A 27,483-nucleotide genomic window follows, 5' to 3' on the forward strand; every position below is an offset into this window, starting at 1 on the left:
AAGTTATAATAGTTATTGGAAAATATGTTAGTAAAAATCAAATTTTGAATATATGTATATTTTTGAATGAATTTTTGATATAAATTAATTTTAAATTATTATTTTGATTTGAATATATATATCAAGTAACATAGATCCATTACTTTTTAATATAATGTAATGGACTTTCAATTTTTTTTAATAGCATAAGCCCATTATTATTTTTTCTAATTTATTGCTATCCATGTTTCCAAACATTACTATTTTTAACTACTATTCATATTGCCAAACAATCTCAATGTGTACTTCAACTTTAATAATATAGATATATTGGCTGTCTGGATCACCGGAACGAACCAATGGGCCATTCAGGATTCTTATGCAATCCCGTGAAGTGAATAGTATTAAGATAAGTTAACTAATAATAACACAATTGGAAATATTTTGTTTCTTATGTACAATAATTAAAATCATGTGTGGGGGCAGAAGGCCAACTTTCATTTTCAGTCTAATTTTGATTTTTAATTCTCATTTTTAAATGTTTTAGGGCCAAAAATATCGTCTCATATATATGTTGAAAACCATTACGATGAAATATACGCTATATATTAAGGGATAAAATTACCGCGAACTTTTAAACAACAGAAGAAATGTACTCCATATTATTAAATTCACATCCCCAAAGCTACTTGTAGTTTTATTATATTTTTGGTAGTAAGAATGCTTCAGCTTCACATTTGTTTTCTGTTCAAGATTAGCGTCTATTATAAGTGTATAACTGATAGCTACCCGGTCTTGAGATTTGTAGGGCTGGAAGCAAACAAAATAAAATTGGTATTGAACCCTCTAACAGAGGCAGCTTATAACACAACTAATAGCCAGCTGAACTGACGGGTACTTTACCAAAAAGAGGGCCGGTTAATTAGTTATTATTATTAGGGCCGGAAGCGCGCTTGCCGCAAGAGCCGGCAAGCTTCATAACTCATAAGCAAGTGGTACGTTGAGCTGCAGCGAATAAAACTAATAAGTATACTTTATAAAGTGAATCCACTCTCTCGTAAGTCGTAGCTAATAAGCATACTTTCAACTGAGTTGCAATTTCTTAAAATTAGTACATGAGGAACTTATATTTGATGCTACAAAAGGACGTTCATATGACCTAGAATTATGTTTCAAAATAGTTTTCCTCGGTTTCAGAATTTGTACTTTACACTCATATTAACCTTTTCGAAACACTGGTTTTAATTTTTCTTTTATTTTTCCGAAATCCTATTTACATAAGTTTCGAGATACTGCGATGATGAAGATCCATCATGTTATTTAGAGAAGATTCTTCATCACCGATCAACCATGTCGTAACTAATTCTCTGGTTGTTTATCTTTGATTCTTGTAATGCGTGAGAAGCGCATGGAATTATGTTTGATTTATGATTCTTTAGGGTTGCATTAGTGATTTTTTTCTATAATAGAAGGTTTCGCTTTTTTTTTTTTTGTAAAAAAGGTTAGCAGCATTAGCCTCAGAATTACATTAATTAATTAAAATGCTCTTTGGTAGAAGCAAAAATAAGGCCTTTGTACAGTTAAAAATAAATAAACTAAAAAATATGAAAAAAAACAGTTTTAAATGATCGATTTTAACATCAAGTAATCTGTAGTTCTGTATATAAAAACCTCAATATATAAAAAAATGTGAATCATTCAACGACAGCTAGACGATTGTAAAAGATGATGTCGTTGGTATATGTGTGGTAAATCGCCTCGTTGTACACTCATGATCGATCATATCTTGTTTTATACATTTGTTTGTGAAGGGGCACTAGAGAACCAGCATTGTCACTATCACATGGTTCTATGGCCACCATGCATTGTAATATAATATTCATAAACGTATTGTTAGAGTCCCTACTTGGATAATTGAATTGAAGGGCAGAAATTTTTACATAATGGGAATAAGGGAAACATTTTTTTTTTCTGAAGTAAGGGAAACATAGTTATCAATTAAATCTAAACTTGACGGATTTGGATAAAAAGAAGTTTTATTAAAAAATATGGGAATTTTGTACTTGTATATGTACTATTACGAATGTGTTTTAACACACTATGATTACAGATGGGTTGTTTTTCAATATTGTAAGGATGTTTTGTCAATATTTGTATGCTAAGATGAACCGTTACATCATACTAGCTAGCGTCTAGGACCGAGCTTCAACCTGATGAGGAGGAGGGCTTCAGCTGACCCCCGTGATTTTTTTTTTGTTGTTTAGATTGAAAATTTGTGAAGGTGAAATGAAAATTGGTTAATTTATGAACAACTAGCCCCCTTATATTTTTAATCTTTACACTTCTTTTAATTTATTATATAGTTATATTAATATTCATCCCCGTGAAAAGAATTCCTAGCTCAGCCACTAGTTTTAACAAGGCTGTATTGTCCAGCTACGTAAACGTTACAACAAAATATAATGCTAAATCCACGGAAATCGTGACAGGAAGGAAACGAACTGTCTTAATATTTCACGTAGCTCCTTGTCTTCACTATCATCACTATCTCATGGATATTACAAAAATGAAGAAGAACAAATCTTTGGTTTAAGTGTAATTAGGAAAATGTCTTTTAAATATACTTTCTAATTACAAAGAGCATGTACAAAAGAATTCATTTTAAAAACTAGATTAAAGAGTTTGGCTTTTCTATATTTAAAACTTAGAATATTGTGACATGAAATTCAAACAAATTAACTTGTAACAATTTGTAACAAAAGTACAAATACATACAGCTGTTCAGATTGTAGACAAAAAATAATTTTTAATTGCAATTTCCCTTAACGATATTTGATAATTGTAATCAATCATTCAAAAGATTTCACATCCCACAGTATATCTTATGGTCGTTCTTGGGCTTTTCTTGAAACCATTATAAAAGCTTCCTCAATCCCCTTCATTTCTCCACACCCAATTCATCCACAACATAGCTAGTGAAACAGTGTCTTCAGAACAAAACATGGCTTCAAGCTCCATAGCTCTTTTCTTAGTTTTCAATCTCCTCTTCTTCACAACAATCTCCGCATGCGGTAGCTGCACCCCTTGCGGAGGAGGTTGCCCCTCTCCCAAGCCAAGGCCAAAGCCAACTCCTAAACCAAGCCCTAGCTCTGGCATGGGAAAGTGCCCTAAAGATACACTCCAGCTCGGTGTCTGCGCCAATGTGCTCAACGGTCTCCTCGACTTGACCCTTGGCAAGCCACCGGTTGAACCATGCTGCAGCCTCATCCAAGGACTCGCTGATGTTGAAGCAGCCGTTTGTCTCTGCACCGCTCTTAAGGCCAACGTTCTTGGAATCAACTTGAACCTTCCAATCTCTCTAAGTCTTCTCCTCAATGTTTGCAGCAAACAAGTTCCTCCTGGCTTTCAGTGCTAATCAACTATATCATATATAATTTAAACACATTTACGTATATATATCTTCTTGTTTTGGACAGACAAGGTGATTTTATATACTTTTAATATTGTGTGCTTTTATCTTTGTGTGTTCTTATTCTAGTCTTCATGTTATGGGATTCATTGGGGTCGAATTATGTTTCTCTCTTGGTGATCCGTAAAGATTCTTGAAGTTCACTGTTTCATTATTTTCCATTACTCTTATATTGGGGGTGTTATTGTTGTATTGGTTGTATTATGATTCTATGAATTAATAAAAGAAAATATTTTTTAAGTTATGCATTCATTTTAGTGTATTATGGGTTCAAATTTGTATGCCAGTACTACAAAAAAATATTCATTTGGTTCGTCTTCTACAAATACATCCTTAGTAGGAGTGGATCTGATCTTAAAATTGTTTGTTGTTTTCAATGTCCTAGAAAAAGGAAAACTATCCGATAGGGAAAGCAAACTTTTGTAAACAATTATTCTCATTATTTTAAATATTTTCTTTTATTTTAAGAGAAGTCTCAAACCTAGATGACCTTTTTAATGAATTATATTTAATTTACCATTGCATTTTATCTTTTCAATTATTAGAAAGAAACAATGTAATACCAAAAAAAGAAACAATGTAATACGAGATGTTTTTAGCCAGTCGTATTTTTTTGATCAAATGCCAGTTGTATTTAATACAAGAAAAAGTAATCATAGTAGATTTAATTTCTGAAAATTTACGGAAATTTCTGGCAATCAAGATAAGCGATTCTAAAACACAAATTTGTATATACCCACTTTATATAAAATATAAGACTGTTTACTAAAGCATTATAATGTTATAGGTTACTAGTTATATGATGGTAAATCTTGAAAACCTTAATTTGATATCAGAATTTTGCACATTAGCAATATATATAAAAATACACGTATGCACATATATTAGATTCACCAAATAGAATATAATTAATCAGTTGTCGGATATATCATGTCAAATCCTTGATAAGCCTAAGGCCTTTATTCTTAGTGCATGTATCTTTCAAAAGAAAAGAAAAAAATCACGCTAGACAATGTAGAATAAGATACCTAAATATACATGTGTCGACTGTTCAAAACACTCAATACAAAAAAATTAAAATATTTTTAAAGTCTCAATGATAAACGATGCTATCAATTAAAGGATTTTTATTGTCACTCTGAAGCATTTAATCTAATCATACAAAACTTTGCAATTCCAAAACTAAAAATAAATCTTTGCATTTTATTAAACTTTTTTATGTCAAAATATCACTATAAAATTAATCTTTGCATTTAATTAAATTTACTAACATTTTTTTACAAAATGTCAAATTTACTGGAAAGTTTTATTAGAAACTAAGCCATATATTTTGCGACACGCAGACAATAAAATATCTTAGAAGACACTCTGACTCAAGCGGTGGTAGGGTATCTCTATCCCTACTCTATTTTTTCTTTTAAAATGAAGTAGAAGTGAATATAAAGTAAGGAATGCTCCAACCCAACTCTATATCTCTCTCCATAATAAAATTTACTCCATAAATGGAGTAATCTGTTTTTTTGTTTATCATCATTCTATTATGAACTGAAAAATGGAATAGGGTTAAAGCAGTTTTATTTCATTTTCACTTTTACTCCATTTTAAAAGAAAAAATGAAGTTTTATATTAGAAATGCTCTTACCATTGTCTTCATGCCAAGGCATTAATACATTGTTTACAAATGAAATGCATTTAATTGTAAAGATACCAAATTACCAATGCATATTATATACATACAAGAATATCAGTACATCAAAATATAAAACACATCGAGAATAAGCCTAAAGATCAGAACTCATCCAGCGATTTATTCGATAAACCATGGAAAGTTTACGGAATAATGATTTATTAGTCTTATGAAAGCTACATGTGAACAAAATGACAAGTTACTACGCCAAGGAATAATATATAGGCTCCGAATGGTAACATCCGTCCCGCACCGCACCGCAGTTAACAGTAACAAAAATCTTTACATATACCATATATCTATACGTTTTTATAACTGTCAGAACCGCACCGCAGTCAAACCGCTTGTCCTGCACCGCTCAATTCGCTGTTACCATTCGAAGCCATAGTGTTTAATCATGTCAGTATTTTGAAGAAAAGAGATGGCTTTAATTATGAACATATTCAAAATTGCGCATATGATGATCAAATATAAGATCTAAGTGATTGAACAGTACACAAAAACGATCCTTCCCCGTGAATGAAGAATCTAGTGAAAGAATATAATAGAGTAAGTTATAAGATCCCTTTTGGTCGTCACATGGAACTTCGAAGGAAATGAAGTGGAGTACTAAATGGTGTGTTTTTTTATTGTTTGGGCTTTTCGGCAGAGCAGTCACCACTAAATTCAATAAAGTTGAAAGATTCGAAACCACGTATGGTCTCAAACCACATGCAATCCAAAGGGGAAATTCATAATACATTTAATTGGCTACAAATGTTTTATATTATTCAGATAAACAAATATTATTCTTATCTCATTGTTATATGTATACATATATTTATATATATCATATATGAGACAGGTAACAGATACGATGCTAATTCAAAAAAAAAAAAAGGATGGTCCCTTGGGAGCAATTATAAATTCGATGGATGCACTACGCATATAGTGAACCCGTGAACTCTCTTTGTTTTCTTCTTACTCTTAGTTCAATAAAAACCTTCGATATTATAATGGTGTATCGATTAATTAAGAAAGGGTGTAAGATCTCCACTTTCGATTTTGTATCATGTTCTAGCTAAAATCCAAAACAAAGAACTAGTGGATATTGCGACGTGTGCTTTATTATTATTTCTTTTTGCAACCTTCACTTTTGGCTATAGTTTTGCCGACATTTCATGACTGCAGACTGGTCTGAATTAGCAGGTCAACCGGCTTGAATTTATGTGCTACGAAATGAATAAGAACTATACCAATTAATTTATGATGCATATTTTTAGTCAAATAGGTGGATTAAGTAGATGTTTTTTTTCCTGTGAATGGGTAGAGTTTAATCAGCATTTATTTTGTATAGAACTATAGATAGATGAATATGATCCTGTTTACAATTTTTCAGACATTTTGCATTTTTGAATTGTTTAACAGATTATAACAGTTTCATCACTAATTTACAAATAGCAAGCAACAATAACATAATTTTCCATAGCCCCATGTTGCCTAGAAACTTTGTATTTGCTACAACAGTACAACTCATGATAACTATTTGATTTATACAGTGTAACCATCGCAAACAATTATTCCTAACAATACTTTTCTGTTAAAATTATTCGCAACAAATTCCCACGTTTTTGTAACGAGTTTTAAATAAAACTTCAATTTCAACAATAATACCTATGTAATATCAATGACAATTTGTCAATTATATCTCAATTTTTTGTTTTTTCATAAACATTTAAGACAATGTTGCAAGTTAGGCTTTGGGCTCATATAACATTTGTTGGTCTTGCACACTGGCTAAACTAGGCCCAAACAAACAAGCCCACTACTCCTAGGTAACTATTTTCTTCCCTAACTGAAATGTATTGAACGAATATATCTTTTGTTGCCATAGGTAACTTATTTTCATTCTGTAGAAAATAGTTTGACCTGTTCTTTCACATCCGCCGGCAAATATGATTTTCCGCACCCCATATCGCAACAAACCGCTATTTTCTAGGTTAATCACGGATTAAGTTTTAAACTTTGAAAGTTAACTAAAAGCAAAAATGGATCGGACTAAAAAATAGGCTAGATATAAACGGGGTGAGCTAAACATGGGCTGAGGCGTACATCACAATTTAGAGTAATCAGTCTCAGTGTTGATCAGTTCCCTAGGTCTCAATTAGGCCTGAAAAAAAAAATCAGAACTGAAGAATCTAACCGGATTCGAATTGAAATACCCGAAACCAGAACTATACCGAAACCTTCAAATATCCAAACGGTTACAATTAGGCCTGGGCAAAAAAAAAACGAACCGAGAACTACTCAGATATATATAATATATTAATTATATATACATATAATATAGCTATATATATATATATTTAATTTAAAAATCTATTAAAACTATCAACAAATATTTGAAAATAACTAAATTATTATAAATTATCCGAATTAACCAAAAGCATCCGAAAGTATTTGGATAGTTTTATCCAAAATATCTAAAGTAATCTGAAATATCCAAAATTGTTATCTAAATCATCCTAATTATTTGATATTTTACACTAAATAACCGATATTTTATCCGAATTATCTGAACTACCCAAACCATAACCAAATGAGAACCAATTTTTTTTTGGCTATTTTTCGGCTCCTAATTTTACTATCTGATCTGAACCGAACCCAAAACTATTCGAACCGAACTAAAAATAGGTAAGATAGTAAATGGATCATCTAACCTCTTATCCAAACTACCAAATACCCGAACCGAACCGAACCGATACCCAAAATGTTCAGGCTTAGTCTCTATGGTTGGCGAATGTACACTCTGAATACGAATATTTGGTTAGTTTATGTTGGAAATAATTTCTTTTTTTAGTAACTTTTGAATTCAAGTGTTCTGCTTTGATTTTGAAAAGCGAAAAGAGACTTCCATTGGGTCATCGATTGTAATCACTTAATCATCTCCTATGACTATTTCGAAGAACTATTACTCTATTAGGTTACTGGTATCTATTTTGATTCAAATTTCAAAACTAAAAGTACAATCAGGTTTTTTGCACTCTTAAGAGTCGTATTAATGGACCGTCTGAAAAAGTACTCTTGCTGAATGTAAAAAAAACACTCAACTTCAGTGTGATGCGTATGTAACGAAAACGCCAGAGACAAAAAAAAAGACACTTTGTATAACTGAAATCAAATAGTAAAACTTTTTTAATGAAAACTCAAATGGTTTTTTTTTTTGTTCACAAACCGACTGATTTCATTAGAATTAGATTAAACCAGTGCCGGTATGGCCTCCTGGTTTACACAGAAGTCTGAAAGGGTTTTTTTCGCTACAGAGTCTTCGAAGACTAAACATTCTCGACGACAAAATCTAAGGGAAACTGAATCAAAGCAATTAGAGAGTAGATAGATATCCGAGATGATGCCGTGAAGATCGGAATAACTTGATCCTTCTGCGATTGCCGTCACCAATTGCAGGGAATCTGATTCAAATAAAACATTTCTCATCTGGAGAGCGATTGCGTGTTCCATCGCTGCGCGAATTGCTAGTCCTTCAGCCACGAGGGACGATATCACAAACGCTGATGATTGATTGTGAGAGCTGATTCTCTCACTCTGATTTCGATAGAAACTCCAGGCTAGTCCTGCGGCCTGACTTTCTTTCTTCCATGCTGCATCTGATCTGCAGATCACTTCAAAACCACCCCTGTCATGTGTCGATATCTTCTTCTGGGAGGTTGGTATTGCAGGTAACTGGGCTTCCATCCATTCTTTTGCATCCACAATAGCTTTTGTTATTGTTTCCTGTTCCGAAAACACTCTTTTTTGAAAAAGTTTTTGGTTGCGTGCAGACCAAATAGCCCAAAGAGTCCAAGGTGCTAATGGGCAGCTTCCAAGACCTGTAGGAGGGAGGACCACTGCCTGGAGGAGTTTCTTCCATTCCACATCAAAATTGTTCAGAGGCATTGGTATAAAACCGCCAGAGAAAGGTACTAAATCCCAAACCTTTTTTGCATAGGGACACTGGAAGAACAAATGTGAGATAGTTTCTACACCATCACAATGAATACACTTAGACCCTGCTAGGATTTGTCGTGCCTCTAAACTCTCTCCTACTGGAAGTGCTCTGTGTTTGATTTTCCAGATAAATAGTTTGAGTTTAGGAGCAGTTTGTATTTTCCATACCTCTTTCATCCAGTCTTTTGTATTTGGTGTTCCCTGCTCTTCATTAGCTTGTTGTTTTTCCAGTGCTGAGTGATATCCTGTCTTTGTAGAATAAGCTCCCGTGTTGTGCCTTAACCAAATTTGCTTATCCTCTCCTCCCCACTTGCTTGTTTTGATACTGAGAATGTTTCCCATGAGAAAAGGGAACGATCTCTCAACCTTCTGTTTATCCCAGTCCTTTGAATCAGTTGAGATCAAATCTGCAACTTTAAGGTTTAGTTCATTCTCTGGGACTGGCCCCATTGGACGTTTCATATCTGAAGGAGACAGCCAATCATCATTCCACGCCATAACTTTTTCTCCGTTTCCAATGGCCCATCCTAGATGTTGCTTTAGGAGGTCTCTGCCTATTAGTATTCCTCTCCAGCCATGTGAGCAACTACCTGGAGGTGAGACTTGGAGGAAGTCTTGGTCGTGAAAGTACTTTCCTCGAAGGACCCGAGCAAGCAGGCAGGATGGTGATTTAATTATGCGCCAGCTGAGCTTGGCCAGTAGAGCATCATTGAAGCATTGTATATCCCTAAAGCCTAAACCTCCATCTTTCTTAGCTCTCGTCATTGTATTCCAAGCTATCCAAGACATTTTCCGAGCTCCTGTGTTTGAGTCCCACCAAAATCTCGTTAAAGCTGATTGGATCCTTTTGCATAATGAGAGTGGTAGTTTAAAACATTGCATTGAATGATTAGGGATGGCAGAGAGGACGCTGTTTAACATGGTCATTTTCCCGGCAGTTGAGAGGAAACGTGTATTCCATCCTTTAGCTCTTTGTATGATCTTGTCGACAATGGAAGTAAAGAGGTCTCGCTTCTTGCGCCCAAAGTGTTCAGGCACTCCTCTTCCGAAAGAACAACCTGTGTCAAGTATCCAGACTTAAGTATTTCCCAGCACCCCCTTCACTTTGAATGTTGAGTTCAGCTTTTATTTTCTCTTTAAGTTCAGAAGGGGTTCTGCTCGAGAAGGTAATGCCCGATTTCTGGTGGTTAATTTTTTGACCAGAAGCTTTTTCGTACTCAGACAGAATATGCTGCAAGGTTGAGACACTTTTGGCGTTTGTTCTACAGAAGAAGAAGGTGTCATCCGCGAAGAGAAGATGATTGACTCTTGGACTTTGGGTTGCCACGCGAATTCCCAGCATCTTTTTCTCTACTTGTGCCTTCCTACATAAACCCGAGAGAACTTCACTGCAGAGAATGAAGATATATGGGGATAGGGGGTCTCCTTGCCTAATCCCTCTTTGTGGTTTGACTCACCCTAATGCAGATTCGTTGATCAGGAAGGAATAGGATATTGTCCTCACGCATTGCATAATCCAATTTATCCAGGTGGTATGGAAACCAAGGTGGATCATCACTTCTTCAATAAAGTCCCACTCCAATCGGTCATAAGCTTTGCTCATGTCAGTTTTCACTGCCATGGAGCATCGCTTCGATGCTGTAGAAGTCTTTAGGTAGTGCAGAAATTCGTGTGAAATCAGAATGTTGTCCGTTATGGCTCTTCCTTGGACGAAGGCGGATTGATTCTCAGAGATCAAGTCCGGTAACACCTTTCGGAGCCTGTTGCCTAGCAGTTTAGAGATTATTTTGTAATAGACATTGCATAGCGCAATTGGTCTATAATCTGAAACTGCTTGAGCACCAGTGGTCTTAGGAATCAGTCGAACATGTGTATGATTTAAAGATCTCGGCATTACACCGGAGGAGAAAAAGCTCTGAATCTCGACAACTATGTCTGCGCCAATAGTACTCCAATTCGCTTGGAAGAAACTTGCTGAGAAGCCATCCGGACCAGGAGCTTTGTCCGGATGGATAGCAAGTAGAGCCAAGTAGATTTCGGAAGCCGTTGGAATGGAGATAAGTTCTTGATTTGTTTCTGGCGAGATTTTGTTGGTGAGAGCTTCTGTCACAATTTGTCTTCTATCACCCCGGACTGTTTTGAAAAGTTTCTTGAAGTACTCTACTATAGTCCCTGTGATCTCTTTCTCGGTAAAAACAGGATTTCCTTCTGCATTTTCCATAACAGAGAAATTATTTTTTGCTTTCCTCCCTTTTGTGACAGCATGGAAGTAGCCTGAATTCCTGTCTCCCAAGCTAAGCCATAGGTTTCTACTTCGTTGCTTCCAAAAAGATTCTTCAGCAAGGTAGGCCGCTTTCAGGTCAGCATTAATCCTGTTTAGAAGAGTTTCATCATTTGTGGTGCTTATCATAGCTTGCTCCAGCTCCTCTTTCCACTTATTAATGAGGATTTTGTTGTTTCTTTGTTGTTCTTTGCTCCAACGGACGATTGCTGTTCTAACCATTGCTATCTTTGTTTGAACGGAACTGTTTCTAGCTCGTTTCCAGGTCTGTTCGACTAGAGCTTTGATCTCGGGATTATCTTTAAGCCTTCTATCAAACCTGAATAGACCCTTTCCTCTCTTCCTGTTTAGATCGAAGCAGGTCAGAATAGGTTTATGATCAGATCCTTCGTACATGAGATACTCCACACAGCCTGAGTGGAAGATATCAAACCAATGGCTATTAGCAACAGAGCGGTCTAGCCGGCATCGAACTACGTCGCTCTCATTTTCATTGCTTCCCCTGACCCCTCTCCAAGATAGGAAATCTCCTGTGTGGGGGAGATCGAAAAGGTCACACTCGGACATAAAGGTTCTGAAATCGATGAAAGATGCTTCTGATCTGGTGCGTCCACCCGTCTTTTCTTGATTACTTAGTATATCATTGAAGTCACCAGAGACAAACCAAGGAGAGTCTCTGGAGGTTGTTAGAGCAGTAAGGTCAGACCATAGTTGTCTTCTCACTAAGTAATCAGTATCGGCATAGATAAAGGTTGCAAAGAACCGTTTGTTTTCATACGTGATCTCAGTATCAATGTAGTGCTTACATGAAGATAAGACAACTACTTGTATTTTTTTTGTTCCATAATAAAGCCAAACCCCCAGCGCCATGGCCAGTGGGTGGTACAAGAAACGAATTAGGATACTCCAACGAAGAACATTTGCGGAGGACGAAGTCGTTGGGATTCTTAGTCTCCGAGAGGAATGTAATATCAGGAGAGAACCGCTTGTGTATCTCTCTTAGTCTCTGGACTGTCTGGGAATTCCCCAACCCACGACAGTTCCAGCTCACAACTTTTAAGGAATTAGAGCGTGTGGATTCTGAAAATCCACTTTCCTCTTCACCATTCCCGGGATGATCTTGGTTGGAGGTTGAGATTTAGGAGCTTGACCCCCTTGTGTGGCGCCTTTAAGTCTTTTTGCTGTAGCTCCCCGTGTAGAGGATGCTGGTGCATTTCGTCTCTTAGGCGATATTCTTATCTGTGTAACCCTTCTTTTCTTTGTGTTAGTTCCTGCAATTACTCCCAATGGGTTTTTATTTAAAGGTGGTCTTCCTAATCTTTTTTTTGCAGGGATTCTGCTGGGATCTGCTACTGGATCTGTTGTATGCTCAGGGATAGTTCCAATCCTAGCGAGGGCAGAGACACGTTCGGTGGGATCAGTTTCCTCACCAGTCTCTGGATCTTCAGTATGTACTATGGGCCTCATTCGAGCTTCTTCTGCAGCTGCTGTGGCTGCCAATGCCATATTTCTGATAACTTCATCAGTTTCACCATTCTCTTCAGCATACCTCATTCTCTCTCTTCTAGCTGCACTTTCAGCTGGATATTGAGTATACTGAGCCTAATACTTTCATCAGTTTCTTGTATACAAGTATACTCAATATATATGATATTTTCTCTCATAATTGTATCATAACGTGTCTACTTTTAAAGATTCGCTTTAACATGTTCTATCAGATTCAGAAAATACAAGAAATTAATCAAACTAATTATTTTAATTCGGTTAAGCTTATACAGAATGAAGGATATGAATTATCACCTCATCGAGTTTATTTTTATTCAAGCAGGATAAGGGAAGAATGCAACACCATATTTTAGGTCCATACCATTTTAGCTTTTTTTGGTTGTCTACAAACCACGCACTATTAGATTTATATCATAATAAGTTTACATCAAATGATTACATTTTGGGACCGTCCTTAACTAAGGCTTTGATTTGGCAAACAAGTCCAATTCAAAAAGATCAGATTCAGAACCTGAATCACTCTCGTATCCACCATTTACACCATCCTCTCCTCCATTTCGATCTTTATACTCAACCTTCTTGTCCGAGCAGAGACTCTCACAGAACCTCATGTTTAACTTCTGATCACTCTTCTTCGAACCTAAACCTTTCACGTGTTTCTCATCAAAGCTTCTCCTGCGCGTACTCCACGCGCCGGCACCGGAGATCGGAGAAGAAGCTGCGGCGTGTGTGGTCACGGTCACCACGCAGCTATGCCTCCTCCTCCTTTCTCCTCGTGGACTCTCCACCTCTGGAGTTGACTTGGACTTTGACTTTAACTTCTTCAGACCTGCTGAACGGAGAAGCGAGTTCAAGAAGCTGGTTAGCTTCTTCCCACCGCCGCCACGTGTCTTCATCTCCTTCTCCTGCGGCTTCACGATGACGACTCTAGGTTCCGGGAGCTTATCCTCTGTTTCAGGGTGTATTCTCTTCTGTCGAAGTTCTGTAACAGTGTTCTGTTTCTGAACCTGGATTCTCGAGTACTCGGCCATAGTTGGTTCGTTGAAGTCGGAGAAGTAGCGAGTGGCTTCAAAGACGTCAAGTTCGCCGGAGCCATTCCTCTTGAGGTTTGGTTTGATGGCTGAAGAATCGCCAGCGTTCTCCGACATTATTTCTTGAGTTCCAAGAGTTGCGATTGTGTTTTGTGTTTGTCGGTATTTGTTATTAGGACTGTGGTTTGAGCAGAAAGATGCTTGCGTCTGCTTTATAGAATGCAAGCGTTCGGTTTAACCGAACCGGTCTAAACCAGATTCAATCTTAGTTATGTAATGTTTACTTCAGCAAACTAGTTCACAACTTGATGTTGAAATTGAAAAGACAGGGATGCATGATATATCATATGCTTTTAGATTGACAAAAAAGGATAGATGCTTTTACATTCAATAATAGTGAATGAGGTGAAAGTCTTGGCAAAAAAAGAAAGGTTGGATTCGATTTGTGTGTTTTAGACTTTTAGTGATGTGTTTCTCAAAAAAAAATCTAAAATGTTGTATAGCTTGATTATTTGCTAAAGTTCATAAACTTACCAAAATATGGCCTAATTATTTATCAAGACACCTGTCTCTCATATATTACAATCTAGCAGTTATTATATGTTTAACAGTTTATCAGATGATATAAAATTAAATATAACAGAAACGTCATAACTAATTTATAACTTTTTGTGTATTTATATAGCACAATGAATCATTACATGAAGATAATATGATTAAATCAGATTTGATCAGTATTGTCGATAATTATGTTGTCTACTACTAGTTAATAGTATTATTATTGATGTTGTGTCCTAACTAAAAATTAAAATTGATAGTGTATGTATATCAGTTATAGACGAGTAGAGTGCGCTACTATTAGCTAAGCATAAACCATATTGAATGAATCTTCGAATTCCATATTAATTGTTGGAACTCTTTAATATTTATGAATTAATATTTTAAACATTTTAGACCCCAAAAATGTGAATTAATATGTTCGTTTGTGCTCGTGGGGATGCCACGTTATTATCCATGAATATTCACACCTTTTCAGGCTGTCATGCAAGTTCCCAAGCCCTTTTATGGTCACAAAGGGGAAAAGTGATAAAGATAAGATGACCCATATATCAATTTTGTTGGGAGAATTTAAAATCTGATTAGATATAGTAGCTACTAAAAATGTTGAGGTCCTAAAATCAAAGTTCTTTGCATCTTGAGAAATTCTTATTGACAATTATTCAAATGCATGCATGTTCAATATAAAACGTCAAAACTACCGGACTATGTAACTTTCTACACGACAAAATATTGAATCGCCAAAGGTTAAGGAAAAAAATATATTGAATCGTGTCGTGTGTTACGAGCACATCATAGTCAAGTTTGATCATCTTACAAGTATAGTATCCTAATTACTTGATATATAGAATAACAATAATTCACTGAAATACTGAATTTGTTGACAAAGAAAAATAATTCATTAAGATTATATAAAATAATATCACAATAGGATATTATCTGGGTGGAATTCACTGCTTCGACAATTACGTCAGCAGCAACAACAAAACATAAACTGACCATAATTGATTGATCCAATGGTGTCCAAATTCGAAGAAGAGCAGTGAAAATATTAATGGTGTATATGAACAAGATAGGTTGGCTCACTTACTTTTATTTTTTTCTACTGACATTCGTTCCAGTGTTTGCCAAAGAAGGAACATGGTGGAACTTGTATGTTTGTGGATTCTTGTCCACTAATGAATTTAAAGAAATTACACGGAAAATAATCACACAAAAACGATTGATTCAGTTACATTCTGAAACTACAATTTAGCGCAAAAAAAAAACTACGATGAATGGTTTAACTCGTAAAATATATTTTTTAAATGTATAGCCAATAACATATCTCATGCTTTTACAAAAAAAAAAACATATCTCATTCCACACGGACAATGCCGATAATACTTCGGACAAGTATCCACGTATAGATTAGCTTCTCCATGAAAAAAAGGAAAAATAATGTAAGAAATTATATAAAATCCATTTAAACAGAAATTTTGGAGATCAAAGTTTTAAATTTGTACGAAGTCAAAAGATCATATAAAAATTAACAGGAGAGAAAAGATATGTTTGATAAATGTCTACCATATAAGGATGTTCTTTTTTTTTTAGCAACTTATATAAGGATGTTCAAAACTTCAAAGATGAGTCTCTTAGAGCATCTCTAATGGTGTTACCACCATTGAAATCCTTACGAATATTAAACTATTTTTTTTTTGAATAGTTAAGGATTCTAATAAAAAAAGAGTATCCAATGGTGTTTTCCAATTTAGAATCCTTAAGAATAATTATAAAAAAAATTAAAACATGTGAAATTAAAATTTTTATTTTTTTGCATAATTAACCATTCTTAAGAATTAAATAATAATAAATTTTAAAACATATGGAATTTTAAATTTTATTTATTGCATGATTAAATATAAAGATACAATACTTATTATTATTCATCACCAAATTTGTTCTAAATATTTTCAATTAAATCATTCTTCAATTGGTCATGCGTTTCTGTCCCGCGAACCTGAACCCGATTAGCACGCATTTCATTGATGCTTGGAGGGATGTCCGTACCACGAGACTTATGCACCCGTGAACTGCTGGTTGCATTTCCTTCTTCAAATTCAGATGTATCGTAGCAAGTGTTGTATCCATGTCGTTCATTTGCGAGGAAAAGAACATAAAACCTTATGTAAATCCATAAACCAACAAGACGAACCTTCGATTAACCTTCTTTAGCCTCGACAGCAAAATCACCTTATCGCCCAAATTCACTTTTTTTCTCGTGTTGAGTCAAAATGAGACGAAGACGCGAAACCCATCAGTGGACAGAACCAATTGACGATGCCATGTCAACAAGGACCAACTTATTTTAATCCTTAACTACGGACTGCTCCTTGCCTTATTGCCGTTAAATATTAGTATTATATTCCTAATAGCTAAGGATTATGGCTTAAGGATTGGTCATAATACCCCGTTGCGGATGGTCTTACATAAGGAAAATCAAGTCTACAGACGTTTTGACGAGCGCCAGATGGTCCTGAGAGGATGGGCTTCGTGTGACCTATGGTGAAAGTATCATATGTTGACAAATACGAATGGCCCAATCATTATTTGTCTAAAACTCCAATGGTCTTCAGTATATATCTTTTAACCAATTTTATCATTTCGGCTATGGCCCTTTTGTCAGGATTATCATCTCACACTTTGATTTGGAAATTATCATAATGATCTTAACATTGTGCCGTTTTTTTTTTTTGAACAACATTTTATTAAAAATCAAGTTGTAAAAGGTTCATACAGGAAACGTATTAGCCAAGGAGGCGGAGTCAGTAAAACCTGAATCTTTATTGTTGTCATGCAATTATTTTTAATTTATTTTGTTGGTGTAAAAATAACTCTTATTTCACATATGTTTTTTCAACAATTTAGACAAACAAAAGTCAGTTTCAAAAAAAAAAAGACAAACAAAAGTTAATTCGATTTGTTTAATTTGATTTAAAAGTCGCACTTCTATATTTCATGTATACTATCGTGTATATATAGTATGAACTAGAATATATAGATGTACAAGAAATTTTATATTTTTGTCGACAAGTATGATAAAGTTAATAAAAGGAACCAAGCGCTCGTAGTTTGGTGGTAAAGGAGGTACAGCTGTACTGCCCGCCACCCGGGTTCGAGTCTTGGCCACAATGGATTTAACATCCCTTCCGTTGGGGCGCTGGACCCCTTTCGGGGGATAGTTGTGAATGTGGCTGCCCAGATACCAGAGTTATCAAAAAAAAAAAGAAAAAAAAGGTAATAAAAGGAGAAGAAGGAAATAAAAAACGTGGCCGGCCATTGCTGTATATGCATCCATTTTCTTGATAATAGTTGACCTGTTTTGTTCTCTTTAAATTTTATCATATGAACCAATAAAACAAAGCCAAAACCACACAAAGATAGGAAAATACTATAAATGCATATACAATCAATTCCTTCCCCTGGGAAAGTTGCGATATTTTCAGAATAGTTGTAGCCACTTCTAAGTTTCAGAAGAAAGAGAGAAGCGTCTGTCGATCTTGTATGTATTTGTTCTTGTTGATTTTGTTGACTTTTGAAGGGCCTACATTTTCTGATGATTTTTTCAGTTCTATTTTTGGGGGATGATGTTTTGGTGACGGCAATATGATTGTTTCTTTTGCTATTGATGTGCTCAGATTAAATGCAGAGAATAGAGATCGTGATTACTGAATTTACATTTCAATGATTTCTTTAATGGATTTTTGTACATTTTTCTTATTTTTATTTCATGGAGAATCAGTTAAAACATTTGGCCTTTTTCGCTTCCAGGTTAGCTTTTGAAACGATCCAAAATTTTCATTTGTAATTAAAAGTTATCAGGGAATCAACCCTTTATTGTGAAGATGAGGATGTTGTCATGTTGCTGTGTAGTTGGTTAATCAAAAGCTTGCGTGACCGTTGCAAAAAAAAACCCACATTCTTTTTCTCGAGTGCTTACCATTTTTCTTCATGACACATGTCTCTTACTAACAATGACCCTGTCAATCATTAGCTAGATAAATCATGGGTTTGATTCTAAAACCAGTATCATCATGTCTTCTCTCATTAGGTTTGAATTTTGTATAATGCTCATGTCTTTTTTTTTTCTTTCCATCTACAAAAGTTGAAATGATGGTTGTTGCATTTACTGTCTTTAATATCACTTTACAAATGGAATAGTGGAGAGACTCATCATTTGTTTTGACTTCTGGGGACCATGCCCTTGATAAACCATTTTATATGCGTGTGTGAATTAGCTTTTGTGACTTCCACTCAAATCATATTCTCATACATAACTTCCTTTTGGCTCTATGTTTCTCCTCAACGGGTTGCTATAAATTTGGGAAGAGATTGACCAACCTGATCTCAATTCTTGTCTTGTGCAGAGAAGAAGCTATATTATCTTCAGACAGCAACCAGGCAACCACTATGAATGATCTACAAAGCCAAAGCGACAAAATGTTTATGGACAAGAAAGTATCAGCATGCGACTTACAAGAGATCGTAGTTTGCAACTGCAAGGAGCCTACTCAAATCGTGGTCAAAGATATATGTGTGGATGAGGGTGTGCCTATGGTGCAGGAGAAGTTCTTATTCAACAAGGAAGAAAATGTCAAAGTAGAAGACAACAAGCCTGAAGAATGTGCTGACACTAAAGATGTCATGGAGTTGGTTGTGACTGGAGATGAAGTTGGTTGCGAGAAACCGCCACCTGAAGATGCATTAGCTGAATCAGAAAGTGTCTCTAACAAGGCTTTAACCTTGAGAGATATTATATCAATGGAGGATTCTAATAAACCTCTTAACAATGTCAACACTTATGAGCCTGAAGGAGACCTAGGCCGTGACATAGAACAGAGGAAAACAGTGGAGAAAAAATCAGTTAGCTGGAGATATCTTCCCTCTGAAACGGTGGAACCAGAGAATCAACGACTAAACAATGTACACGTCGAGGACTCTTATGATCATCACCATCTCTTCTCAAGTTATGAGTTCGGTGCAAGAAGTTTCTCTGAAGCAGCAGAGTCAGGTTTAGCTCATATAACTTACTCTGGACCCATCTCAATCTCCGAAAGCCTCTCAGCTCGATCTGATGGAAGCACTGTCAGCGCAAATTCCTTCGCTTTCCCAGTGTAAATCACAAACATATATAAATCAAATTATTTTCTGCATAACCATTTTTGTGAAAACTCTGTTACAGATTGCAAGGTGAATGGAACAGCAGTCCTGCAAGAATGGTGAGAGCTAAGAAGAGACAGGAGAAAGGATGGAGACATTACTCTCTTATCTGTTGTAGATTCTGCAGATCGAGGGTGCCTTAATTTCCGTAAATATTGTTCTTGTTTCTGAGAGATTTTTCCCCAAGTTTCATGTGTTGCTTCAAACACAAGGCACAAACCCTACGTGCGGCAAACTCTTGATTGTTATTTCCTTCGGTTATATGGGCTTTTTTAATACCAAGGCCCATTTGTTTGCAACTTGCTAAGGAAACTGTATACAATCTTGTCGTATTCGTTAGTAAAGTCGGTACAAGTTGCCAATGTCCATCAATAAGAACCCCTTGCAGCCTCTAATTAATAAATCTATACTATTATTTACGAAATAAATTTTTGGAATCGAACTTTCATGTTAAAAGTTAGAGTGGTTAATATCGTTTATACCTTTAATGAATAAAATGTATAAATAAATTAAAAAATAAAAACAAAATTTTAATTTATTTGCTTAGATAATTCATTAAAATTAATAATAGTAATAATTATCCAAAATCTGAAAATATAATTTAAAAAAAGATAATTTATGTATATATTGTATTGTTATCTGAAAATTTTTTTTAGTAAAAAGTTAAAAACATAAATTATATAACTAAATATTATCAAATAAAATTCTTGATTATAAAATTAAAAATAGAATATTGAATGTATAAATAAATTAAAAAATTAAAACGAAATTTTAATTTATTTGATTAGATAATTGATTAAAATTAATAATAGTAATAATTATCCAAAATCTGAAAATATAATTTAAAAAGAGATAATTTATGTATATATTGTATTGTTATCTGAAAAAATATTTTTAGTAAAAAGTTAAAACATGAATTATACAACTAAATATTAGTCAAATAAAATTCTTGATTATAAAATTAAAAATAGAATATTGAATTATCCAAAATCTAAAAATATAATTAAAAAAGACAATTTCTATATATATATTTTATTGCTATCTAAAAAATTATTTCAGTAAAAGTTAAAAACATAAATTATATAATTGAATAATTAACCCCTGATCTAATTTAAAAATTAATATTGAGTTATTTTAAAATTTATTTTAGTATAATGAATATAGTGTATAAAGAACTTTTCAAAAATTTATGAAAATGTTTAAGTCCGCATGGCGGCCAAAAAACCTAGTCTATACTATTATTGCGAAGTAAGTTTTTGGAATCGAGGTCTCACGTTAAAAGTTAAAGTGGTTAATATTGTTTATACCTTTAATGAATAAAATGTATAACTAAATTAAAAAATAAAAACGAAATTTTAATTTATTTGATTAGATAATTGATTAAAATTAATAATAGTAAGAATTATCCGAAATCTAAAAATATAATTTTAAAAAGAGATAATTTATGTATATATTGTATTGCTATCTGAAAAATTCTTTTAGTAAAAATTGAAAAACATGAATTATATAACTAAATATTAATCAAATAAAATTCTTAATTATATAATTAAAAATAGAATATTAAATTATCCAAAATCTAAAAATATAATTAAAAAAAAGATAATTTCTATATATATATATATTGTATTGTTATCTGAAAAAGTATTTTAGTAATAAAAAGTTAAAAACATAAATTTGTTTTTGGAATCGAGCTCTCACGTAAAAAGCTAGAGTGGTTAATATCATTTATACCCTTAATGATTAAAATGTATAACTAAATTAAAAAATAAAACGAAATTTTAATTTATTTGATTAGATAATTGATTAAAATTAATAATAGTAAGAATTATCTGAAATCTGAAAATGTAATTTTAAAAAGAGATAATTTTTGTATATATTGTATTGTTATCTAAAAAAGTCTTTTAGTAAAAATTTAAAAACATGAATTATATAACTAAATATTAATCAAATAAAATTCTTAATTATATAATTCAAAATAGAATATTGAATTAACCAAAATCTAAAAATATAATTAAAAAAAGATAATTTTTATATATATATTGTATTATTATCTGAAATAGTATTTTAGTAAAAAGTTAAAACCATAAATTATATAATTAAATATTAATAAAATAAAATTTTTACTAAAATTATGAATATAGTGTACAAAGAACTTTTCAAAAATTATGAAAATGTTTAAGCCCGCATCGCGGACAAAACACCTAGTTAGTAATAAATATAATGATTTGAAAAGTTTAGAACCTTTGTTAATCTAATTTAATTTTTTCTTGTCCAATGGTAGAACCTCACTGAGGCTCTATCTCTCTTAGAAGTCTCGACATCAACGAAGGACGACAAAATGGGATCCATATACCTGAATACTCCAAGAGACGAAACTGAGAAGACATTGTAAAGTCACAAGAGCGCGAAAGTACTGCTGCCGGTTAGCACAAACTTTGTGAAGTTAGCAGACATGGTAGAAGTCGAATGGGTTGTGTTCTTGGAGAAGTTTCAGGAGTTGCTTAACTCTGCTTTTACAGAGCGTCAGACCATGACGTTGAGGAGTAGACAGAGACTTGGTACATCGTGCCAGTTTTCAGAACATTCAAGACTTGAGGCTTCACATAATAGAAAAGACCGAGGAATTTACGTTTCACGGGGTTTGAAGTAATGACTTGTTATATGCTCTTATGAATAAGAGCATGTATGACCCGCTGCAAAATGAAATGGATTATGCAGTTGTGAACAAAAAAAAATGACATTAGACCATCTCTATCCTTATTCCACAATTTACTCTATAAATAGAGTAATTTTACACACTACATAGATATAGGAATAAGAAAAGAACGCGCTGTCACGCGCCCCTTTTTTGACGAAATCAAAGCGACCTCGAATCCTAACAACGAAGCTCGTTCTCGTCGACGTCGCCGGCTGCAGCCTTGCTGGTAGGTCCCAGCTTCCCCATCCTTGCCGTCTACTACTCATCTTTCTCTCCCTATCAATTTCTCTGCCATGGCCTCTTCGAACTCCACCTTGCCGTCTCCATCGAATTACAGTGGCAATCTTCAAAATCATCTTCTTCTAACGTCAGGAGCTTCATCGGCAAAGTCTAATGGTGCTACAGGCTCTGAATCCTTGCCCCACCAAGAGACCAACTCTGCTACTCTTGCCTCTGTCTCTCCTCCTTTGTCTCCGCCTCCATCTGTTGAAACCAGCGGTACACATGCTTCTCTGCCAGTTCTCAACGCACAAGCAGCTCCGCTGGTTTACAACTCACAAGCACCTGTAGAAGCCAGTGACACTCAAGCACCCCATCATGTGCCTGCTCCTCCATTGATTGCTACCCAAGCTCCTCTTTCTCAGTTTGTGCCTTCTTTGGGTTCATGGGCTAAACCACTCATCTTCAAGCCCCCAGTTACTCCTCCTGACCCAAGTACTCCAAGAGGTTACGAACCTGCGCTTGTGGGAAATCAACTTGCTGCTCTTTGGCCAATTCTTAATGATGAAATCTTGAACAAGCAACACAAGAGCAAGCATCCTACTCGCTCCCTATAGATTCCGAAAGAGAAAATGCCACCTCCAGAGCTTAAAGCTGATGGCACTGTCCGCTTCCCATGGGCTGCAAGATTGGGTCCCCAATCACGCAATCTGTATCGGGCAGCTTCACCTACCTACCGACTCGATGGTACACCTGAGGTATCAATCCCTTCTAAAGTCCTTAAATTAGGACCCGAGAACAAGGATGAATATGTTATTGGAAAATTTCATAAATGTTCTTTACCTCCGGGTGGCCTAGTTCATGCTGTAGTCAATAGACTCTGGGGAAGAAGCTGAAAGATTTCTTGTAAGAAGCTCAATGATTCATCGTATATGTTTCATATCCCACATCCACCTACTCGTCAATGGATTATTCAAAGAGGAGTATGACATATTGACAATTGCTTGCTTTTTGTGTTGCCGTACACTCCAGAGGGTTCATTCAAAATTCCAGAAGTTTCAACTCTTCCGGTATGGGTGACTTTGAAGGACATTCCCGATTGCTGCTACTCTAGATTGGGTATTAGTCATGTTGCCTCTGGTCTCGGTGAGCCCATCTTAACACATAAACCTCGTCTAGATCCTACCAACATGGGTGAAGCCAAAGTATTGGTGGAAATGGAATTGGATAAGGACTTTCCAAAGCTTATAACTCTTGATGATAAACAAGGCAATATTTTTCTGGTTCAGGTTGACTATACTTGGATCCCTACTACATGTGAGAGGTGTGGGTGTTTAGGCCACAAAGAGAAGAGGTGCCTTCAGCCTCCCAAAGTTCCAGAAAATTCTACCTTGCCGTCAAATTCAGTGGCTATTAGTGCGGATGTACCTGTTGTGGATATTGACATTATTATTCATCAAAATGAGAATGATGCCCCATCTACTTCAACATTTCAACAAAAAGAGCTCAATGACCAAGAAACCACCACTTCTAAAGTTGCTCCAAGCTCAGGTTCGGATTTTGTTACTGATCATGAACCACTGTTTGTTTCCTCAGATGTTTCTACGGAAAGCCAAGTTGCACCTGCCGCATCGCCAAGCTTGATCACTTCTACCGCCATCTTAGCAGATGTTCTATCTGCTCATGCTGCCACTACAACACCCATTATGGAAACTGTTCCATCAAACAATATCATCAAGGAGGTCCAAAAAACCTCTGTTGTTGACCCCGTAACCACAACACCTAACGCTAATACATTCGAGAGTCCTTCTTGTTTCTCTGTGCTAGGTGACGTGGATGAAGCTGAGATAGAGCCAATGGGCTCTCTCAGCTTGACAAGAGGTGGGAGAGAGACAAAACCTCCCATCAAATACCAAGATTTGGAATGGAAGACATTACAAGGGAGAGGAAAACATGGTCCGCGTGGCCGTGGATCCAAACGCTAGCTACTGTCTTTTATTTCATAGTTGGTTTTGCTAATTTCTACCTAAGTAGTTTCATAGGTATGAGATTTTAACTATCATGATGCGCTCATGCAAGCTTTATCTCGCTATAAGGTTTTATCACTCTATCCTGTAAACGTTTCTAAACGTTTCTATTTAAATTTGAAAGCTTTTAGTCAAAAAAAAAGAAAGTAATGACTTGTTATCTACTTGTGGCCACGACGAACAATTGCAATGCGAATAAAGTTCTTTATTATCATCTGTAGTGCTTCGTAAATATTTCTATTTATTTTCTCATGTTTACAAGAATAACAATAGTTGTCTAACAATGATGTTTTGGGAATATATAACCAGTTAAGAATAAGGTTTTTACTATCTTTCAGTTAAAACTATTCAAACAAAATCGAAACGTATCATTCATCCATTGTTATCTTAATTCCTGCTTTTGTTAATTTTATGGCAACTTGTTCATCGTTTGGTCTGAGAATGTGATGTGTTTGTGATAAAATCATACATTATTGGACACAATTTATCACTGCCACATCAGTGACTATTACTTGTCTGCTTGTCAATGTCCTTACAGAAGCATTTTCTTTAAAGTCTTGAAACTTTATTTAAACTTGTAACCAACTTATTCAACGTTGAAATTGGTAAGAGACAGTGGAATTGGGAAACTTAGTCTCTGAAATCTTTTTCTCTATTGTTTTGAATAAATTTTAAGGTTTTAATGGAAGCATTTTGAATAACTTTGGTTCTCATTGTATGGCAGTATGGGAAGCCGACATGTAGAAAGGATCTGAAAAGTAAACAAGATCATCTTAGCAATTATTGTTCTTTGTTCGAGTTAATGATTAATTTTCACTTTAAAGGCAGTTTTCTTAACTATGATTTATGGAGACTCGTGTAGATTTAAAGTTCTCCTGTTAAGAAGAAACTTAAAATAAATTAATGCCCTACTCAGCTGTATTCAACGATAATCGTACCCCATAAAAAAAGACTTCCAACATAAAGTACAACTTTCAGTTTTATTTTTACATGTAAACACACTGTAGTCAAAAGCCAAACTGAACTGAAAATGAAAGTTCGGTTAAATACGTATCAAATTTATAAGCAATGTAGTTATAATATGTTTTTTGCTGAAAAAGGCAGATCCATACATTTCGATATAAGAGTCAAATCCAAAGAAAGCCATAAACTATATAAGTTTGATAAGGGATAAAAAAACCATGAAATAACAAGCAGTTTGATTTCAAATATTTTTTTATTAAACCAAAGAAAAAAAGTCAAAAGCTCGAATATATGTTTTAACCCAAAATGAACCGAAACTTGATTAGCCTCAGTCCAAATATCATATATGCCTCCATGGCCTCTCAGCGAGGCTTATACAATCACCATGTCTAAAACAATCAACGAGGTGATCAATTGTTAACCCTGCCGCTTGCATGAAAGAATGTACGATAACTGGACCGACAAATCGAAACCCTCGTTTGATCATATCTTTGCTAATTATCTCAGCCTTGGGAGATCTCAGTGGTACATTTCTTGAATATTTGAATCTGTTAATAATCGGTTTGTAATCCATAAACCCCCACATGTAGCTGCTAAATGATCCAAACTCCTTGACCACCTGCAAAACAAAGTTTTCTTTGTTATTATAATATAAAACAAAGGTGTAACAGAACTCTATACTAGAGATTATATAGAGGTGCTTCGCAAGAAAAATGGGAACTTGCCTTGGTTATGCATCTGGCATTGTCAACTATACACCTGACTCTACTCTCTTGTAGCATTATTGCTTTGTTTGATGCAATCTCTGTGATCTCTTTCTCTCCCATATTGGCCACCAGATTTGGGTCAAACTCACAAAATGCTTCTCTACTTTCACAAAATTTCATAAACATCCATAAAATTATTATCTACAGGTATAATATAGCAATGTATGAACAGTGGTTAGAGATTTCACCTAATGAGTTCTTTGCGTTTTAAAATCTCAGTCCAGTTATAGTCCATTAACATTCCCGACATGGCAAGGTACTCAAAAAGCAAGCTGGTTTAATGATTAATCACCATTCAAAAATAATATTATTATTTTTTCTTAAACAAATGAACTATAAGCATGGTATACAATTGTGGAAGCTATAATCATACTTATCATCATAGACAGGGACTCCCCATTGCTGATCATGAAACGTTACGTAGACTTCGTCTACAAAGAAACAACAAAAAACCCTCGTTATATTTAACTTATCATGATCATAACTGAACTGCTTTAGTTTAATCACATTAATGTTTCTCTAATTAACTTATATAAGATACTATACATATATGGTTTTAGTTTAGGACATTTCTCAATGATCTTACCACTTTTCTTGGTGATCCAATTACACCTCTTTGGTTCATCACTATTGAAATCCTCATGTAGACGTTGTTCTTGTTGTCGCGGAATAGGTTTAGGAACAAATGTTTCTCTTCTACGAGGAGATGATATTAAACCGAGTGCTAGAGAGATCCTTTGCTCTAACGTGGAAGTTGAATCCGTGGCAGAGGAATCGGTGGAGTTTTGAGAGAGTGATAGAGATATGGAAGAGAGTGAGAAAGAAGAAGAAGTACTACGTTGTAGCGTGATCGGATATATCCTCTTTAGGTGTTTGGCAAAGAAATTTGAGGTTTGCTTAGTCTCCTTTTCTCTTACACTCTTACTTTTCTCTAAGATGGTTCTTCTATTAGGGCTTGCTTTGTACATATTTGGTTCTAGAGTAAATAAAAACAAAAGATGATCACAGGTACTTATAGGAGAGCAATGCACAAAAAATGGAGATCAAAAGCTACTACAATAGCTAGATAGAAGTAACTACACCTAAGTTGGTGAAATGTGGATTTCATGTTTGTG

At 34.8% G+C, this 27,483-nt stretch overlaps 6 protein-coding genes across 6 annotated transcripts; 3 read left to right on the forward strand and 3 right to left on the reverse strand.

Moving 5' to 3' along the window:
- Positions 1–2,772: 2,772 nt before the first annotated feature.
- LOC106376245 (14 kDa proline-rich protein DC2.15-like) lies at positions 2,773–3,692 on the forward strand. Its single transcript, XM_013816312.3, has one exon. It carries the CDS (start codon positions 2,981–2,983, stop codon positions 3,392–3,394), a length of 414 nt encoding a protein of 137 aa, XP_013671766.2. The 5' UTR covers positions 2,773–2,980; the 3' UTR covers positions 3,395–3,692.
- A 4,680-nt stretch (positions 3,693–8,372) lies between these two features.
- Positions 8,373–12,906, reverse strand: LOC125575836. The gene is made up of 5 exons (XM_048734960.1): positions 12,505–12,906; positions 12,259–12,415; positions 10,577–12,122; positions 10,224–10,483; positions 8,373–10,177 (listed from the first exon to the last, which is right to left on the reverse strand). Exons 1-5 carry the CDS (start codon positions 12,904–12,906, stop codon positions 8,373–8,375), a joined length of 4,170 nt encoding a protein of 1,389 aa, XP_048590917.1.
- A 405-nt stretch (positions 12,907–13,311) lies between these two features.
- Positions 13,312–14,123, reverse strand: BNAA06G08700D (protein BIG GRAIN 1-like E). Its single transcript, XM_013791088.3, has one exon. The coding sequence runs from the start codon at positions 14,052–14,054 to the stop codon at positions 13,365–13,367; it is 690 nt and encodes a 229-aa protein (XP_013646542.2). The 5' UTR covers positions 14,055–14,123; the 3' UTR covers positions 13,312–13,364.
- Positions 14,124–17,497: 3,374 nt separating this feature from the next.
- On the forward strand, positions 17,498–20,066 carry LOC106351272. The gene is made up of 3 exons (XM_013791091.3): positions 17,498–18,036; positions 18,902–19,648; positions 19,717–20,066. Exons 2-3 carry the CDS (start codon positions 18,945–18,947, stop codon positions 19,835–19,837), a joined length of 825 nt encoding a protein of 274 aa, XP_013646545.2. The 5' UTR covers positions 17,498–18,036; positions 18,902–18,944; the 3' UTR covers positions 19,838–20,066.
- Positions 20,067–23,243: 3,177 nt separating this feature from the next.
- On the forward strand, positions 23,244–24,596 carry LOC125575837. The gene is made up of 2 exons (XM_048734961.1): positions 23,244–23,358; positions 23,644–24,596. The coding sequence occupies exons 1-2, from the start codon at positions 23,244–23,246 to the stop codon at positions 24,594–24,596; spliced, it is 1,068 nt and encodes a 355-aa protein (XP_048590918.1).
- A 959-nt stretch (positions 24,597–25,555) lies between these two features.
- LOC106351274 (probable GMP synthase [glutamine-hydrolyzing]) lies at positions 25,556–27,363 on the reverse strand. The gene is made up of 5 exons (XM_013791093.3): positions 26,955–27,363; positions 26,742–26,799; positions 26,557–26,640; positions 26,327–26,468; positions 25,556–26,220 (listed from the first exon to the last, which is right to left on the reverse strand). Exons 1-5 carry the CDS (start codon positions 27,334–27,336, stop codon positions 25,942–25,944), a joined length of 945 nt encoding a protein of 314 aa, XP_013646547.2. The 5' UTR covers positions 27,337–27,363; the 3' UTR covers positions 25,556–25,941.
- Positions 27,364–27,483: the final 120 nt, after the last annotated feature.

Source organism: Brassica napus, chromosome A6 (assembly GCF_020379485.1).
Source record: "Brassica napus cultivar Da-Ae chromosome A6, Da-Ae, whole genome shotgun sequence".
Lineage (NCBI taxonomy): Eukaryota > Viridiplantae > Streptophyta > Magnoliopsida > Brassicales > Brassicaceae > Brassica > Brassica napus.

Coding starts and splice junctions, on each gene's coding strand:
- LOC125575836 (XM_048734960.1), bottom strand. CDS start 12,906: ATGGCATTGGCAGCCACAGCAGCTGCAGAAGAAGCTCGAATGAGGCCC. Junction 10,484..10,576: donor ATCAACGAATCTGCATTAGG/GTGAGTCAAACC, acceptor GGGTTTATGTAG/GAAGGCACAAGTAGAGAAAA. Junction 10,178..10,223: donor AGCTGAACTCAACATTCAAA/GTGAAGGGGGTG, acceptor TACTTGACACAG/GTTGTTCTTTCGGAAGAGGA.
- LOC106351274 (XM_013791093.3), bottom strand. CDS start 27,336: ATGTACAAAGCAAGCCCTAATAGAAGAACCATCTTAGAGAAAAGTAAG. Junction 26,469..26,556: donor AAACGCAAAGAACTCATTAG/GTGAAATCTCTA, acceptor TTGTGAAAGTAG/AGAAGCATTTTGTGAGTTTG. Junction 26,221..26,326: donor ATGCCAGATGCATAACCAAG/GCAAGTTCCCAT, acceptor TTTGTTTTGCAG/GTGGTCAAGGAGTTTGGATC.
- BNAA06G08700D (XM_013791088.3), bottom strand. CDS start 14,054: ATGTCGGAGAACGCTGGCGATTCTTCAGCCATCAAACCAAACCTCAAG.
- LOC125575837 (XM_048734961.1), top strand. CDS start 23,244: ATGCCACCTCCAGAGCTTAAAGCTGATGGCACTGTCCGCTTCCCATGG. Junction 23,359..23,643: donor ACCTACCTACCGACTCGATG/GTACACCTGAGG, acceptor CGTACACTCCAG/AGGGTTCATTCAAAATTCCA.
- LOC106376245 (XM_013816312.3), top strand. CDS start 2,981: ATGGCTTCAAGCTCCATAGCTCTTTTCTTAGTTTTCAATCTCCTCTTC.
- LOC106351272 (XM_013791091.3), top strand. CDS start 18,945: ATGAATGATCTACAAAGCCAAAGCGACAAAATGTTTATGGACAAGAAA. Junction 19,649..19,716: donor AATTCCTTCGCTTTCCCAGT/GTAAATCACAAA, acceptor ACTCTGTTACAG/ATTGCAAGGTGAATGGAACA.